Below are 19,281 nucleotides of genomic sequence, written 5' to 3' on the forward strand. Positions count from 1 at the left end.
CATTTTCAGGCCAGATATCGGTCGGGCATGCCCCTCATTGCTGCCCCTCGTTGCTGCCCCTACACAGGCCGATAAGCTGCAGAATTGGTCTAAGGGACCGATATCGGCAGCTACAATTGGCTCGTGTATGGCACCGTTAACAGTAAGAACTCTCACACAAAGATTAATTATACTGTGCAGCACAATAGGCTAAAGTTTTCCACATTATGGGGCACATTCATGAAAACGCGAGTTTGAATCCCGAATGGGACAAATTCGGATTGGATATGAACATTTCTGAAGATTGCAAATATCACGAAAATGCTTACGAAAAAATCGTATTAGTCACGATAATATCGAAAGTCACTAAATTTTCGTATGGAACGATTGTAAACAGTGGGAAAACCTTTTCGATTTTTTCGTGCAAGCATACGAAAAAGTTGTGCAGGCATTGAAAAAGTTGCGCAACACACAAAAAATTCGGTGAAAATACACTTGGAGCGTTCGTGTCTTAATAAATCTGCCCCTATGTATAGATAAGAACGTATATTACAACACAAATTCTGCCACAGGTAAAAACTATTCCTGGCTAATTCATCTGCATGTACGGTAAGCGTTTTATGGACTCCATCGTATCCTGGAACATAAGACTGCCAGGAAAAAACAATTTAGTCAGCTTTAATTTCTCTTTAATTAAAAGAGAATTCAAAAATGTTGCCTATTACAGCAGTAATCCCTGCAAGAGTAAAGCAAGTATTGAATTCATTCTTGAGGGTAATATCGGTCTAGTAATAAACTGCCCTTATGGGACCACTAACTAAAAGGCAATATTATTTACTTTCACTCTGAGTTTGTTACTCAACACCTAAAATGGAACATTTCCTGCAGATGAGGAGAGGGAACGGAACTAGGTAGGGGAATCATGAAGTGATGCCACATTAAAGGAAGCAGTTAACCATGTTACAGCTTTTAACTATGAAAGCAGAAGGTTAAATGCAAATATCACAAAATGCAAAGTTGTGCGGAAGATGATCATATGTTTTAATGAATTGTCATAAACTATAAATTAAGGGGTAAAACTGCATAATCTAATGACAAGCTACTGCCCCATCTCCAGTAGTTGACTGAAACAGCAGCACCAAAAAATCACATACACATCCTGGGGCTTATATTTAAACACTGGGCCAATTTGCACCTGGACAGTAACCCAGTGGGCAGTAGCCCTTAGTCTGCTGCAGGTAGAACAATTAAAGCAAACATCTGATTGGTTGCTATTTGTTACTGCCCAAGTTCAAATTTGCAGTGTGTATAAATTACCCCCTCTAGAACCCCCATCTAAATGCTATTTATTGCTGGCCGCTCTATAAGGGAGAGCATGAAAAATGCTTGTTTTCCACTCCACAAAGCACACTTAAGAAAATAAAAACATCACCATACAAAACATACATTCATGTGATTTATATAGTAAATAATGTACCCCCTACAGTAAAATAAAAAATTAAAGTCACAGGTCATAGAACTCCAAGGTAATTTAATATATCCATATTTAACAACGGGGGCTACATTATTTATTAAAATACACAAGCTTCAGTGAGTCATGTGACAGAAATTGCATCACTAAACATTGATAATACCTGATGCCATCACTAAGAACTGAGTGTCATTTTTTCCAAAAAAAAAAGAAGTTTGAATTGAGTCATAACAAATGTTAGGTAGTCCCTGACACAGCTATGCTTCATAATGGCATCAGATATAAAACGTTTGTTGCCAGATAATATGTAGTGCTGTTTGGATACAAAATTGATGCAAATATAATGATATCAGTATCAGTAGTGAGACAGAAAAAACAATGCAACTAACATATATAATAAAACTAAAAGAAATGATTATGTTTACCTTAAAGGGGTGGTCTTCATTGTTTATTTATTTTTTATAGTTTTTGAATTAGTTGCCTTACTCTTTTGCCTCTTTACAGCTTACAAATGGCACTCACTAACCCCAGCAGCCAAAAACTATTGCTCTGCGAGGCTACTATTTTATTGTTATTGTTACTTTTTTCTACTTATATTTCTATGCAGGCTTTCTGCTAATCATATTCCTATCTCTAGTTTAAACCACTGCCTGGTTGCTAGGGTCTACAAGACCCTAGCAAACAGATAGCTGATAAAATACCATATGGAGAGCTGCTGAATAAAAAGCTAAATAACTGAAAAACCATAAAAAATTAAAAATGAAGATCAATTTCAAATTGTCTCAGAATATCAATGTCTATGTCATACTAAAAGTTAATTTAAAGGTGAACTACCCCTTTAAGTTTATCACTGCTTGTATGGTAGACGTACTTATAGCCATTGTTAAGAATGGTTCTCCCACTCCTGAAGAGTTAGATCCATAGGGTCACAGTTCCAAATCTTGTCTGTCAAGGTGAAAATGTTGAGATCAAATCGTCTGAAATTTAATTTCTTATATCTAAATGCATTATATAGATAATATACATAATACTTCATTCCACAGAGACTGCTATGATTGTAAGGTATATTGTATTCTCTCCTCCCAATGTCTCTGTCCTCTTCAAATGCACATTTGTTTACTTTATTAGCAGCCCATAAAAACTGCATTATACTAACTTATACTGTCCCTACATTAAAGGATAATAGAACACACCATAACCTGTATATGGCAAATACTCCAAAAAGACTTTTAATATCAGTACAAATGACAGTCCAGGCTGCATATAATAAAAACAAAACATCAATTACTGGAGGTGGGGGGTGTCCCTCTTCTGGTTATTTGCTTTATTATACCTATATCAGGGCTTCTGTCTACAGCAATGTTAAAGAAGAACAGGAACAGCACCTCTTGTCTTTGTAGATTAAAAAAAAACAACTTTGCAATAAAGGCATTTTAATCTACAAAGACAAGAGGTGCTGTTCCTGTTCTTCTGTACCTGGATGTGCCGATGGAATGTGTCCATTGGGGAACCTGCAATGGAAATGAAAGCAATGTTAAATACACACACCCCTGAACCACTTCTGGAACCTTCTTATTTCATTATGAAACCATTTCAGTTCCAATAACATTTTGTGAATCATATGTTTCTATATTTTCTATTTCAATGTTCTGTAACAATAAAAATTGCATGAAGCTACCAGAGCACTGTAACATTAGAATCAGCATGCACCAGAAATGGCATTACACACAAAAAATGCTGCCTTACTATACTTTTACAGGTATAGGATCCATTATCCGGAAACCCGCTATTCAGAAAGATCCGTATTACAGGAAGGCCTTCTCATATAGACTTAACTTTAAACAAATGATTGTAATTTTAAGAAATGATTTCCCTTTTCTCTGTAATAATAAAACAGTGCCTTGTACTTGATCCCAACTAAGATATAATTATTTCTTATTAGAGACAAAACAATTCTAATGGGTTTAAATAATGTTTTAATGATTTTTTAGTAGACTTAAGGTATGGAGATCCAAATTATGGATCTCCTTATCTGGAAAACTTCAAGTTCAGAGAATTCTGGATAACAGGTCCTATACCTGTACAAATGAATAATCCAACAGTTACCGTATATACTCGAGCATAAGCCGATCCAAATATAAGCCGATCAGAGTTAGATTAGATACCTAATTTACCTAAGAGAACTGGAAAACCCTATTGACTCGAGTATAAGCCTAGGGTGGGAAATGCAGCAGCTACTGCTAAGTTTCAATAATCAAAATAAATACCAATAAAATAAGATTAAATGAGGCATCAGTGGGGTATATGGTTTTAAATATTTATTTAAAAGAAAAACAGTAAACTAGCTCTGTAAGTGGAGAAGAGGGTCAACAAAAACAATGTGGTAACAATGATACCTTAAGAGTACTACCCCCTTAGATCAATCAGCAGCCAAGCAAAAACACAGAGTTAAAATCCTTCAAAACTATATATAGTTTATATAGAATATAAAGTGCAATGTCTAGTGCAGAATGGGACAGGTGAGGATGGTAGATAAAGATGGATTTGGGAGCGGGCCAGGGCACTGGAGGGTCTGGTTGCGGGTGGCCTAATTTGCACACAAAGGACAGAGGGTGCTAGTCTGGCACCCGACTCGAGTATAAGCCTAGGGTGACTTTTTCAGCACATTTCGGGTGCTGAAAAACTAGTCTCGAGTATATACAGTATTCAAAATTAAAAATATAGGTCCCGCAGCAACACTGCCACCTGTGTGGCATTCATTCATGCTCTAATATAGTTATATAGTAATACAGCATTCTGTATGGTTAGCGAGATCTCATCGGTCAAAATATTTCAGCCAGCACAACAAGTAAAGTGCAAGCAGGGTTTAGCCCCTGCGTGTTTATTCAAAATGCATTTTGAATAAACACGCAGGGGCTAAGCCCTGCTTGCACTTTACTACTTGTGCTGGCTGAAATATTTTGACCGGACTGTGTGGAGAGTGCCGACTCTCTAGGCTGTGCACCAAGTAGTAATTCTCTGGAAGAGGTAAGGGTATGCTGGTGTAAATATTTTTCCCATAGCGAGATCTCATGGCATTTTGTCCATTATGAAAGCACTGTGGCTTTCCAGAAGTAGGAGAGAGGGCACAGTAAGCTCATACAAAGTTCACAAGCTAAAAAAAAAAACTACAGGGTGGGTACAATTACCTTTACATAGCAAAGTGAATATTCAAGAGAAATTAATACAGTACCCCTTAATCTAAACACAACTGGCCTCTAGGCCACAGAACATCAAAACAATAAAAGTAGAAAAAAAAAAGGCACTCTGGAAATCCAAAAATAAAAAAAAAGAGAAAAATCTTTATTATACACTCATCTCACAAAGCCTAAAGCGTTTAGAGTCCCTTTGACACTTAATCATAGGCTCTAGGCCACAGACTCTTCCTCTGCTATGACCACCCTGAAGGCGGGGGGAGCCCCACAGTTCCCCAGCCTCTGCTGTGTAGAACAGAGTTTCAGACCTGTATATTTTACAGCAGCACAATTGTTTAAAAAATGCAACATGTATTCATGTATTTGACTGGACTACAACCAACCTGATCAATAATTCTAGAAAAATAACTAGGGCTCCATTAATAGACAGGGCTTGTATCTCATTGATTTCCCCTTAATAAAGAGTGCTCTTACACAGAACAATTTTTGACTGTACTAAATTTGTGCATGTTAGTGGCAGTTGTCGTAGTAACTGCACTCTCCACAAGTAGCTATGGGCAACATGAACAATTTCCGAGGCCTAGCATGTATCATAGATTCCTGACTACTCTCTAGGGCCAAAAATTATATTTCAATTGGTGATACTGTTTAATTAAAGAAGTACCCTTCAACTGACACCTTTATTACAAGAACTCCATTGGGTTAAAAATTAAGAATGTACCAATGAATTATACTCCTCTAGATATAGAAGGATTGTGCTTAAAAATTTGTGTTTTGGACAGATTTATTGAGAAATTCCCCCAAAACCCCACTAGCCCCGGCCATCTGTTCCACTTCCTGCTGGCTGAATTCTCTGGATGTGCAGGGGGGCCGGCAGCCCTCAGTACACTGCACTTTAGGATAGAAACCAATCAGCAGCTAGGCTGACCTGATAGGGAACCGAAGCCTGTCTGTGCTTGTGTGAGTGCAGGGCTCTGATTGGCTCTTCCCCTCCTACTGTTTTACAGACAGGATTAATTTTTAGCACAAAGTGAAACCGGCACCGTATATTCATAATTGCCTACAAAATTAGGGTTTTTCCCATTTATCCAATATGTCTCCTTTAATATTTTCTTACTCTTGTTATTTTGTGAACATACTTTCTTTTGTGCATGTTTAAAGGCAATGGCACCTGTAATACTTTGATTGCAGGTTTTCTGAATTCTAATACAGGTAGCAGCAAACTGTAATGATCTTGCTCAGATCTCCGGTCTACGCAAATGTGCTTTATTTGACTCAGCAAATGTATTCCTCTTATTCCTCTATTCTTAATGTGTTTTGTATTGTATTGTTATTTATATTACAGTTAAATCCAGTAAGAGATAGATCTGTAAATAGTGGGCCACCTAGGGCAGTCCCACAGCAGTAAAAGCTTTCATTTCTGTTGGCTTGTTTGGCAGCACAAGGGCATACTGTATAAGACAGCAGCAAAATAAGGGTGTAACACCTATTTGGCTATAATATGGCCAACCCAGACTAGTAGCGTGCTGTAGAGCATGTGTTACATGCGACCTTAATGCACAGGAGTGGGCCTCCACTAGGTGGGAGTTATATAATGGAGCTGAGTGTGTTGATGAACTACAACTAGCTGAAGTAGTGTGGTGCAATAGATATTAATGGACGCCAGAGGATTCTTTATGGTAAACTATAATACAGATTTATTGTCCAGCAAGATAGATGTGATAGTGCACACAGGGTATTACTCACAGACACAGCAGATTGGATGGTCACAGAGAATAACAGCAGATGTGACACTTAAGGAACAGTATAACCCACTTGAAGGATATGCAGAGTATTAGTTGTGAGCCCAGGAATGGATGCCCTTTACTGGAACGGATCCCCTCCAGCCAACTATGGTTCAGGGTAAGGTACTGCCTGAAACCTACGTCTTAACTGTGGTCCCTACAGCAAGGCATACAAAGCCTGGGTTATACTAAACCCTTACAGTCTCCTTTGATGGGGCCAGTGCTGCCCTTACTAAATAAGCTGACTATGCTCACCACTCCTAGAGGGTGCTATTATATATAACTGACTGTGCTGGCTTGTTCTCATTCACGGGGCCCTGTCCCCGACTTTTCACTAGGGTATGAGGTCCCCTAGGGTACAAATGGCTTCTGGGCCCATGTCCGGTCCAGTCTCAGTTGGGGCTCTGCCTAGGACACAGCATGCAGCCAAAAGAGAAAGACACTTCCTCCTGCCAGACACTATATCAGCCTGTAGGGGGAGTGGTCAACCTGGCTAAACCTATTAAGGATAGTGTTTCAACTGTAGCCTGAGAGTAGAGGGCTCTGCCCTATAACAGCACAGATAAGGAAAGGTAGGGATATGAAGCCATAGGGAGCTTAACCCTATGGGTCCCTACATTGGCAACAGTTTCAGAGTTGCAAATAAATTCATTGTCTATTCCAGCAATACCCACAGGCATTTTATTACACATTAACAGGAGGCATTTGGTTAACTGATCATCACAAACTCCACTATGTACCAGGGACAACTTTGAGTTTATTTCCCATTGATCAGGTTTTCAGTCTCATCACTATGTTACATAGTGTTCAATTAAAAATGTATGAAACTCAGCACTTCTTGTAGGTCAGTCACGTTTCTTTGCCAATATCTGCCACGTTTGCCAGCACCCAGGCCAACTCATTGTTTCCGGGTGCAGGTAAAGGAAAACGGCTGATGCCATGTAGGGGTTGATTCTCGGCCTGTGTTTTTCTGCAGGCCAATAATCAGCCCTGTGTGGCATCAGCCTAAAGGTGGCCATACATGGGCAGATTTAAGCTGCCGATTTGAGTCCTTCAGACAGATTTGGCAACTTATCTGCCTGTGCATGGGGACACCCAATGGGCCAAAGATCTTAGGGCAAGGTCCCATGGACCAATCCGCTCCTTAGCATGTGTCTGCAAGCAAGTGAAAGCTGTGCAGATCGATGGGGGAAAAACATTGACAGTTGTGAATACCTCAGTAGTAATTCTTTATAACAAAAAAGCCATTTAATTGAAACCCTAATAGGTATAATCACCTCTACTCTTAAAATCCCTACTGCAAAAAAGCACTAGACACCAAAGTCATAATACAGGTATGGGACCTGTTATCTAGAATGCTCGGGACCTGGGGGTTTTCAGATTAGGGATCTTTCCGTAATTTGGATCTCCATAATTTAAGTCTGCTAAAAATCATTTAAATATTGAATAAACCCAATAGGCTTGTATTGCCTCCAATAAGGATTAATTAAATCTTAGTTGGGATCAAGTACAAAGTACTGTTTTATTATTACAGAGAAAAAGGAAATCAATTTTTAGAAAAATTTAAATTATTTGCTTATAATGGAGTCTATGGGAGATGGCCTTTCCGTAATTCGGAACTGTTTGGATAACGGGTTTCCGGATAAGGGATCCCATACCTGTATTCCAGCAGTAAACCATGCAGAAAGGCTACAAATCCCATTACCTTCTATGAGACTTTCATTCAAGAGAAATTCATAGCTTTTGCTGCAACCTAATAAATACATGTTGAGCTTCCATGATGTTGTCAGCAATGAAATGTACCCATAATGGAATTCTGTTATCCAGAATGCTCGGACCTGGTGTTTTCTGAGTATGGGGTCTTTCCATAATTTGGATGCCCATACTTTAAAAAATAAAAAATATAAAAAATTATATATATATATATATATATATAATATATATATATATATATATATATATATATATATATATATAATATATAATATATATATAATATATATATAATATATAATATATATATAATATATATATATATATATATATATATATACACTGTCATATTGACTCCCTCAGAAAAGACCACCGTGTAAAGCAAATTATTTCAATAGGACAATCTGTTAATAGCTACTTGGGCGCAGCCAAGAAAATCCTATGGAGAATGCGGACTGTATGGAATAATGGATCCAGTTTACATTACTTCTCTTTATGCCTTAAAAGAGGGATGCTCAAGCTGCATATTTTCATCTGTTGTTGAACTGCTAAAGATTCATTATCCCCATGTATTGATTGACGACACGTTAAACAGATGTTAATAAGGGAGGCTATGAGTTGTAGGTGGGCAGCAGCTGGATGGATAGATGCAGGTCGTGTCCATTTTTAGCATTTTTGGTTAAAATAAAGCAATTAAGGCAAAGCCAGTGATACAGCTATCATGAGCAGCACCATGACTGTTCTACTGAAATGTTTCAATATTTTTTGGGTAAAATTGTACATTAAATAGCAGAAGCAAAACAGGCTTCAGCGCAATATTACATAGAAAACACACCCACATACAGTATGAATGCATTATCCCCGATACTCTAGCAGCATTTCTATCTAAATTCACTGATCTGAAATAAGACAGCCTACTTTGTGAAAAGGACCCCCTGGGACCCTCGAAAGATGACAGGATGAAAGCCACAGGGACAGACAGATCCAGACAGAGCTCACAGCTGATCACTCCCATGCCAGACTAATTTGCCTGGCGATGCCAGCTCCAGCTGGGGGAAATTGAGTGCAGAATAAGAAATGTGGAAAGATCACACATGCGAAAGTAAAACGCTGGAAGCATTTTGAAAGCAGAGGACCATGGCCAACTCAGAATGCATTTAGTACAACAAAGGATCATTAAATCCAATAACAGGGGCTAAATATGATGGAATAAAAAAATATAAATAAATAAAACATAAGCTTGTTTGTGTGTTTCTAAGAATTAAGGGCACAAGCACATAATCAGTCTGAAGGCAAACGTACAGTACTTGGTGCCAAGTGCATAATTTAGCCAGAGGAAATGCCCACAACATACAAATACACGGATAATTCTTAGTATGTGTATGGATATGGAAGAGTATTGTGCCAGATCTAATAGCTGTTCTGCAGCACTGCAGGTATAATCCCCCAGCGCAGCTTCTAATGGCAAATACAACAATACACAAATATCTGTGGAATTAAACCTCAACCGTGAAATTGTTATTCCTGAAATAATGCTATTCTTTCATCTAATACTGCTGGTTAAGGAGACAGGAGGAAGCGCGCTCTTTAGAATAATTAATCCACGCATGCCTGAGCCACCGAGTCAGCTGTTCTAAATCACACAAAGTTTCTAGGAACCACTAATGGTTCCAGGGATTGGTAAGATTGTTGATTACATATCACAGAACATGTACCACCAACAAGTGTGAGGGTGTCCCTTTGTACAAAGAGGAGCAGGCATCCTTTATATGTGTCATATACCGATGACATGATATTCACCTGCAACTGTGAAGCACAAGGCTGCAAATGGGCATTACCATCTGGAGCTAGCAAATTAATACAAAATTAATTCTTAATTGAAAAAAAATGATTTTTTGTGCTTATTTTATCATATTTATGATCTTCAGCTAGAGAAATGCACATGGAGAATGTATGTGTGTAATAACCAACACATCTTTTTGTTAACTGATGTCTTTTTGGCATGCAATCATACATACAATTGTGTATTTCCATGAATAAACACATTTATATTCCAAACACCCTCAAAAGCATGTACCACACATAGTTAACAGGGCGACCTTTATACATTTCCCCAAGCGGTTCAATATTCAGATACTGCATATGCGGAGCTGAAATTTTCTGCTAGCCGGTTATAGATCAACATATCGAAGACTTCTGCCTCCTGATTAGCGACACTTCTCAACTGACTGCAAAATGAGCCGCAGTCTGTTTCCAATCCTGGCAGCATAAAATATTGATGCTATACAGTTGGTTCCACCATTTCCCTGTATGTTCTGTTTCTAGGAATGGGGATACATAAACATATCGTACAATGACATCCTACTGCACCCAGGTAAGTGACAAAACCCCGAGGTGGCACTTACTGCTGTAGAGGGTATCTATCCAGGAGAGACGTGGCATGCCCTGGTGGCTCACAGGTTCCATGGTGTCTGATTGAGAGTTGGTCCTTCAGATGCCCACCTGCATTTCCTGCGCGAAGGATCAGGCCAAAACTGCAGGCAGCTAAGAAAGTGAGTGTTTCATCCCCTGTGCACAAATGGGGGTGAGCCCGTGCAAAACCCCAATGTTGGTTAGGCCGAACCAAAGGAAGATAAGAGAGGGAAGAGGTGAAAGCTTCAGGCAGAGAGGAGAGGAGCATGAAGAGTGCTATCAAACAGCATGCAAAGCGCAGTGGAGCTGCTGCATACAGATTGCCTCTCGCTCACACAGAACAGAGCAGAAGGCTGATGCTTTGTGTCCCTCAAGTTGTCTGTGTGTGTTTACAGTCAGAACTGATAGAGGATGGAGAGGAGGGAGGCTGGGCTAGGTAGAGGGGGAGAAGGGGGTGGGTTGAAGGGAATCTCTGTCCTGAAATTGACAGATGGGCGGATGGTATCCCCTTCAGATTCAGATGGTAATTAGTTGTGTCCTCGCCACAAAGGATGTGCTCCCTCCAGGCACCTGCTGGGGACCAAATCACCACCTCCCCTCGTCTCCAGCTCTTTCCCACCTCGACACTTATTTAAATGATGCTTCTGCTCCCTGAGGTCTGCCAGTCAGTGACGGAGGGCAGCAACTGCATTAATGTGCATGTCAGGGTGACACACAGCAACTCCACTGTTTCCCTTTATCTGCGGGGGAAGCCTTTGATACAAGGACATTAACATGAAAGGGTTCCTGTGGCAGTGATGCTAAGCACCCTGCTTATCTGAGAGGTGCCACCTGCCCATAGAGATCACAGGCAGCGCTCCTGCTGAATAGGAATTTGCACATTTATGGCTGATGAAATCCGTGTAGCAACTCTGTCATTCCCGCTGCTTATTTTCATTCTATTTTTGGCCGGCTGGCAACAAACAAGAGATAACCACAATGTCAGTTTGTAAAGAACTGCCGGTTGAACATCTGCAAAATTCGTTAAGGCTTGTAAATACGTGCTGGTACCCTGCCGCATTGTATAAATAAGGAGGGAGTTATAAATGGGAAAGCAACACAACATGCTGGCCACATAAACTTGGTACCTTCATGAGCACTGGCACAGCCAATGATCAGTTACAGGCCAAAAAAATCACAGCTGTATTGTAGCAGGGCACAAAGGCACAACAATATGCCGTGTGTGTGTGTGTGTATACAAGACAGATGGTCAAATATCACTGCCCATAATGCTAATGTTCTAAATTCTCCAAGATGTAGATGAAAGCAATATTTATATATGTGTATGGTGGCAGTATCAGACCTGGACTGACAATCTGTGGATTGTGGCAAATGCCAGAGGGGTTGCTGTATGATGCCATGGACAGTCACTATTTATTGGGCTGGTGGGGGCTGTTTGGGCCTCGCTGTACTTGAAATGCCAGGGCCTATTTTAAATCCTAGTCCAAGACCTGGGCAGCACAAAAAAATGGTCAAAGGCCCAGGTGCTTCCAAAAAGAAAGCATATCCATATGTAAATTATGGAGTACTCATGGAATGTAGAAGCATGCAAATATTAACACCAATAATTTATAGCAGTGGGTTGTATTACTCTTCATACTGACAACTGATGGATGTTTTTACATCTCAGAAATCAAGCAAATCTTGATTACATTTAGGCCGTGGGCAGCTCAGCACATTTCTCTCCGTTGGTCGCCTATAAGCTGGCAGTGCTTGCACTCTGCATAGAATCCCCCACAGGAGTGCTACCCAGCGCTGGAGTTGGAAGGAGAGCAGAACTCACACAGAAACATAATTGTTAAAACATGAAGGGTTAGTTGTGCCCCGGAGCAGCTCACATTTCTCTGGCTTCATATCCTTTGTGTTCAACCTCCGGCCTGGGAAACCGCAGGACAAAGAATCATCTCCTTAATAAAAATCCAACACACAGGCAGAAGCCATGGGAGAGATGAGGCCTGTGCCTCTATGGCAAATCTCTCTCTGTATTCCTTAACAAACTCAACATCCAGAGTGGCTAAATGTGCAGTCTATATGGACATAATGTTCCTGCTATAAAGACATTTGCATTATTTGGAATTATGAGAAAAAAGCATGATTTCTATTTTACTGCATCATCATACGACTTAACATTCCTAGGATCACCAAAATGTCACAGATCCTTTTAACATCTCAAAGATTCCCAAGCTCCTCCATCATCACCACTTCTTTTTTTGGGACAAAGTTCATAGGTGAAGGGGCTTAAGGCTACTGCAGGCGACTAATATCCCCAAAAAGCCTTTAGACTGGCAATAAAAGGGAATTGCTGGTAGAAAGGAATAAGCATTGTTTTGTTTTCCTTAAGGTCGCTCGAAGTTGCCTGCAAGAGGAAACTTTGTGCGACTTTGGAAAATTGTAGTGATGAGTAGGCCTTTCCACCGGCAATTCTCTTTATTCCCACTGTGTAGGCTTTTTGGGGAGATTAGTCGCCACAGTAGCAGAAATTTATTGTGGGTGACTAATTTCCCCGTGGGGTATCAGCTTTAACCTCCAGGTGTCCTGTTGCTGTCAGGCTATCACCAGGGCTGTGGAGTCGGTAGGTAAATTCTCCGAATCCTCAGTTTCTGATACTTCCGATTCCTCTGTTTTTAATATGCTAATGTATTTTATACATTCATACAGTCAATGAAAAGCATGCTTCATGGTCACTCAACGTGTTTGTTTATGCACTGCGTGCATTGGGCTTTATTCTTATAGCAGAGAAGTAATTAATTATGACTGTTTGTGAATTGGGACATTTAAACTTGCTTTATTTTTTTTTTTATTCCCATTTAAGTTTAGTAGGAGTCGGAGTCGGTTCATTTTTTGCCGACTCCAGATACCCAAAATTGCCTCTGACTCCTCGACTTCGACTCCACAGCCCTGGCTATCACAGCTTATTCACCTCATCAACAACTGTTTGGAATTCTACCCTAAAATTTACATAGTATAAGTAAAGCCAATAGCCTCTTTTCAGTAGGGGTTAATGAAAAATAGCTGTTTCTTTATTGCAAACACAATTTAATTAAAGTGAGTATTGCTCAGGGATGCTGACTTCAATGTTTTCAAGAAATATTTACTTAATGGAAATATTGAATGGCATAAAGTACCTGCACACAACCGGACACTGGCTGCTAACTCTGCATTTCTTGCGCAAATCACCTGCATACTGGTCTGGATAGGAGTTCAGAACAATATAGGCTCCTATAAATAGCAGATTCTTGGTCCCCTGAGAATTCTGAAAACCCCCTTGTCTATCTATCTAGTTTTCCACTTTTTTGCCATTCCGCATCTGGTGGCTAGGCAAATTTGAGTGCTTAAATTCTGTTTTGGTTAGGAATTCTGGCTTACAGAATAATTGTGCGAGCCAAGGGTCTGGCTGAATCTCCTTTTGTAGTATTTGGCTTAAGAGTCCAAAAATGTCCAGTAATTGGGCGGCATGTACACCATGCATGCAGTTCATCACCTTCCTCCCCACAAATTCTATAGCATTTGATGTCAGAGTTTTAAATCTTGTTTCACTTCAATGGTGTTAGGTACCAGTCATATAGTACCTTATAGGCGTTTTCCTTGATAATTGTACTGATGGAGGCCTTCATGATGTTATCCAAAACGGTTTGCCATTGGTCAGTGTCCAAGACAGTATGCAGCCTTAGTTCTCACTGTTCAATATCTTTTCTTTTTTCTGGTAGTTTTGGGTATAAAGTTTGCTATTGAGCCATGTTATTTATTGTTTGTTGTGTGGGTGGAGGCATAAATGTTAAAAAATTGTATTCTGATTTTTTTTTTTTTTACCCAGTTTTGATCTGACAGCTGAAGTGCGCAATGTAATTTAGCCATCTGAGATAGTTGGCTGCTTTCCATTAGTTGAGTAAATTAGGGAAATCCAAACCTCCTTGTATCATGGATCTCGCGATAACTTGTTTATTCACTCTGCAGGGCTTATCCCAGAAGAATTTGAGCATCACCTTTTGTAATTTCTCCTTCAATTTTTTATTAAATTTCCACTTTTCTTAAGCTTTCTTAATAACTTCTGAGCATAATTTTTCTCAACATTTTAATAGTACAGAACTGTTTGCAGCTAAATTAGAGCATCTTGTGGGGCCCCCACAAGAATCATCTTAAAAGTCCAACTTTTGGTGTGATCACCCCAAAGAAATTTCAGGATATGCACACAGAACTGAACTTGATGATAGCCAATTCAGCACCTCATCATCCAGACAACTGGACACTGGCTGTTAACTCTGCAACTCTTGTCCAAATTGGCTGCATATTGGTCAGGGTACTGTACCAAAACAATGTACACCCATATAAATAGTAAAATTATTAGTGCCAAAGGTTTCTGCAACCATCCTACCCCCCCCCCCCCCACTCCTGCTGTAAGGCTACTGCTGCCTGCTCCGCTTTATGGGGCGTCTGCACCAAGAGACACTGCATTGACCCAGGTGCAGACACACACAGAGTGAATTTCAGCACAAAAATGCATACTCATATGCTCTGGTGTAAAAATCCGCTTTGTGTGTTTGCACCCAGGCCAACACAGTGCCTCTGGTGCAGACACACCATAAAGCAGATCAGAGCAGAGGGCTGGTATGCTTATATAGGCCAAGAAGTTGCCAACTACAGCAGTAGGCTAATGAGTCAAATCAATACAGGTTAGAAATAAACTTGTGGAGGCAAACTCTAAACTATATTTTACTTAGCTAAGAGTCAAATGTGACTGGTTAGATATCAAAAAGCACAAAAAAAAGCTTAAAAAAAAAACACTCAAAATGCAAATAATTTCTACTTCAGACATGTCCCTTAAAAACATCTGACCACTTCTGTGCTAAATGCAGCGCTATCTGGAATACATACAGCTGCAGGGCAATCGTCCCTAACTGTGAAGTTTAATTAGTATCCAATTAAATAAATGACAGCATGGAGTTCTGGAACAATCGGATAATTTACACTGAAAACCCTTGGCCTGAATTCCTAAAATACAGTTAATGTAAAAACACTGACTTCATTATGTGTTCTTTTGTTTAGAAAATTAACTTCTTTTTAATTATCTCAGATGCTGGAGCAGTTTATTCTTACATAATACATTATATTCATTATAGAGGTGCAGAACCTGCATACCTGGGCTTATGTAGATCAGGCCCACGCAGCTTCTTTGAAATGACTGTTGAACTAATGGATCATGCATTTTTTATTTATCTGCATATAGGCAAACAATATAATGCAATAATCCTTAGCAATCTGAATTCTGAATATAGCTTCCTGTATCATAACAACCATACAGTACTTTCCTATTGTATCTTACATTCAAACCAACCACGCAAGTGACCTGCTCCTCTGCTTCACTGCTTCACAAAACAGCACTACAAAAACAGAATATGATAAACAGCTCCAGAAACATAAAAAGCAGAACAAAATCCTAAAGTTGCAATTCCTATTAGCAGGGTTGGTTGCGCTGGGTGAGAGGTAATCTATCTATAGGGATAGTATAACCAGGGGCACCACTTGGCATGCAGCGACATTTTGGAATTGAATAGTCCCCCTGTGTGGATCAGCATAATGAACTAGTTCAATGCGCTTACGTAAAGATCAACATTCAGCACCTATTATTAAATCAAATACTTAGGTACTTAGCGACTAATTAAAGTATAATCCCATTCACACCAGCTTTCACTGCTACAAATCTATCTAGTCATCGGTTCTGTTGTAGAAAACCAAAACTGGCAGTACAGCACTCTCTTTGGCACCTACCATATTGATTAGCAGCTTGGTGCCTTAGAAAAACAGATAGCAATATAAATTTCTATAGAAATCTTATTATATATGCCCATATATATGCCCAATTCTACTGAAAACAAAACGTGTCAGTTTTTTGTGCCTAGCTTCCTATCCTTTCCTACATATATTTAGCAAATACTGCCCTTTTTCATTCACGAAAATTGTGTTTTATATGTTTTAAACTCACTTTCAGTACTTATTACTGTTTTTGGATAATATATTTTAGGCAACCTATTCAAAGAAACCTATACTGTGCTGTAACCGTCTGTGTGGCGTGCTTGGCTGATAAATAAAAGGATTGTGCTATATTCAAATGATGCATCTCTCCCTCACTCAGACAGTGGATGGTCTGGAATAGAAATGGGAATAAATAGGTCAGAGAAGAGTTCTGTTCCCCAATCTTAGTGTTATTTGGCTGAAAGGATTGAAATGAGAGGGGAATACTATATACAAGCTGGGGACCCTACCATGCCAGAAATCACAGTATGTATCACAATAAATATTATATATATATATATATATATATATATATTTTTTTTTTTTTTTTTTTTTTTCTAGATACATATCTAGTATAGAGCCCTACTGTCTGTAGATGACCCTTGCACTGTTGCCTGGGTAACAGTAACATCCATACTTCTGGAGTCAAAAGAATAATCTTGCCGCTTAGTATTGTGCCTAGTCAAGCTAAGGCCCCATACGTAGCCGTTGCTGTACTGCTGCAGATCCATGCTGTGCAAGGGAATACAAGCTACACAGGGGTTTACTCCCTACCAGCTGAATAACTATTCTGCATCCAGTTGCCAAAAATTATCTTTATACCAAACATGACAGTTCATCATGACATCTTCACTTCTGAACCCCCTAGGATCTAATATGCAGGACTAGCACAAATCTCATCCATGCAAGTCCAGTCTGTAATACTATCAAAATACAAATAAAAGTGTTTTGCATAATGTCACATTAACCCTTTAAGTGCCAGCCGAATTCGTCATTTCAGTTCCCCCCAGTGCCAGACGTTTTGTAAACATTCTGTGCTCTTTCAATGTAGGGGCTTTTACTGGGGGCAGGGTTAAGTTTAGGTAGGCAAACTATATATTGTTTTTTTCAGGAGAACCTGAGCTTTCCAAATCTACCTGAGTTTTTGTGTATTTCCACTTCTGGAACAAGATTTAGAGCTTGAAATACAAAAAAAAAAAAGAAAAAATGCTATTTTTCATGATATAAGGATTTCTACCAGAAACATATTTTATTTTATGGACAAAAATTCAACTGATTTGGAAAGCCTCATGTCTCCCGAACGTGCCAATACCTGATATGTATAGTTTTATTGAGATTTCTGACTTCTATAGATCAAAAACTCCCAGCAGTAAATTACTAAATTTTCAAAGCATTACAGCAGAATACAGCATACTTTACATTCCAAAGCCAAAAATCCTGGAACATTAGGTTTACCCCAGGAAACCATACATTTTTGAAAACTACACATTCTGATGAATCCGAAATGGGTAACTATGTCTTCCAACTCCTAAGTACCAAACAGCAATGCTTTACTGAATTTAGCATTTTCTATAAAAAATTATGAAAATTCTAAAAAATCACCTCAAATCTTCCACTTTCAAGCACCTTATCTCCCACATAACATTAGGTACCAAGAAAACACACCCTAAATATGAAAGCCAGGGGTCCACTGAACGGTTTGATGCCCATTGTGCATAGGATCACCAATGTATCTGGCATTTAGAGACCCCATAAGGAAGTTAGTGCATACAAATTGCCCAGGAGATCTCTTTAGCTACTGAAAATTCAACACATTTACTGCATTTTCTGTGGGGTAAAAACACAAAAAAATACATTGACCCCCCAAAACCATATATTTTTGGAAAGTACACATTCGGGCGAATTCAAAATTGGTACCCATGTCTTTCTACTCCAAACTACAGAGTCGCAGTGCTTTCCCAAAATTGCTAGTTTTGGTGAAATACCTGAAAATCACATCAAATCTTCCATTTTCAAGCACCTTATCTCCCACATAACATTAGGTACCAAAAGAACACACGCTAAAAATGAAAGCCAAGGGTCCGCTGAACAGTTTAATGCCCATTGTGCATAGGATCAGCACTGTATCTGGCATTTAGAGACCCCATAAGTACGTCAGTGCATAGAGATTGCCCCAGAGGTCTCTTTAGCTACTGAAAATTCAACACGTTTAGTGCATTTTCTGTGGGGTAAAAACACAAAAAAATACATTGACCCCCCAAAACCATATATTTTTGGAAAGTACACATTCGGGCGAATTCAAAATTGGTACCCATGTCTTTCTACTCCAAATTACAGAGTCGCAGTGCTTTCCCAAAATTTTTCTGAGTTTTTCTTGAAAACGTTTCACCACTCATCCGAGTGGCTTCTTCAGTTCAAATGACTGGTAGGGAATTCCCCGGTATTTAAACTCTTGATGGTAGTAGAGTCACAGACATCCAATCACAATGGTTCCATTGAACTTGTTCAGTTAGGTGTTAGCTGAAACTGACAGGTGTAAGAAGGTATGATCCAATCACAATGGTACCAAGATTCTCATTGATGAAGGTGTTAATCCTTCAAAGTACATGACTGGAAGTGTGAACTGTTGTGAAACTGCCGGGGTAAGGATGTCAACGCGCCATTGTATGTTGGTGACAAGCGGTGTCTCAGGCCCCCTCCTCTGTTCAGGGATGGTTTTTCCAGGTTGGCATAAATGGCCTCTTTCACACCTCTTTCAAACCATCTGTCCTCTCGGTCCAAAATATGCACGTTACTGTCCTCAAAAGAGTGACCTTTTTCTTTGAGGTGTAGATAGACCGCTGAGTCTTGTCCTGCGGGGCCAAGGTGATCCTTCAGAAAGCCCAGAAACAACTGTTAA

At 39.5% G+C, this 19,281-nt stretch overlaps 1 protein-coding gene across 2 annotated transcripts in view; it reads right to left on the minus strand.

The window, feature by feature from the left end:
- abr (ABR, RhoGEF and GTPase activating protein) overlaps window positions 1–19,281 on the minus strand; it is a 215,730-nt gene that overhangs the window by 161,385 nt on the left and 35,064 nt on the right. The window contains exon 1 of one of the 2 annotated variants that reach the window (XM_012957246.3): window positions 10,547–11,323. The exons of the other annotated variant lie outside the window; for it this stretch is intronic. Within the exon in view, the coding sequence (XP_012812700.1) occupies window positions 10,547–10,607 (61 nt within the window). The 5' untranslated portion in view covers window positions 10,608–11,323. Of the gene's footprint in view, window positions 1–10,546; window positions 11,324–19,281 lie in introns of those variants that run through there. 2 annotated transcript variants of the gene reach the window in all.

The sequence above is a fragment of the Xenopus tropicalis genome, chromosome 2 (assembly GCF_000004195.4).
Source record: "Xenopus tropicalis strain Nigerian chromosome 2, UCB_Xtro_10.0, whole genome shotgun sequence".
Lineage (NCBI taxonomy): Eukaryota > Metazoa > Chordata > Amphibia > Anura > Pipidae > Xenopus > Xenopus tropicalis.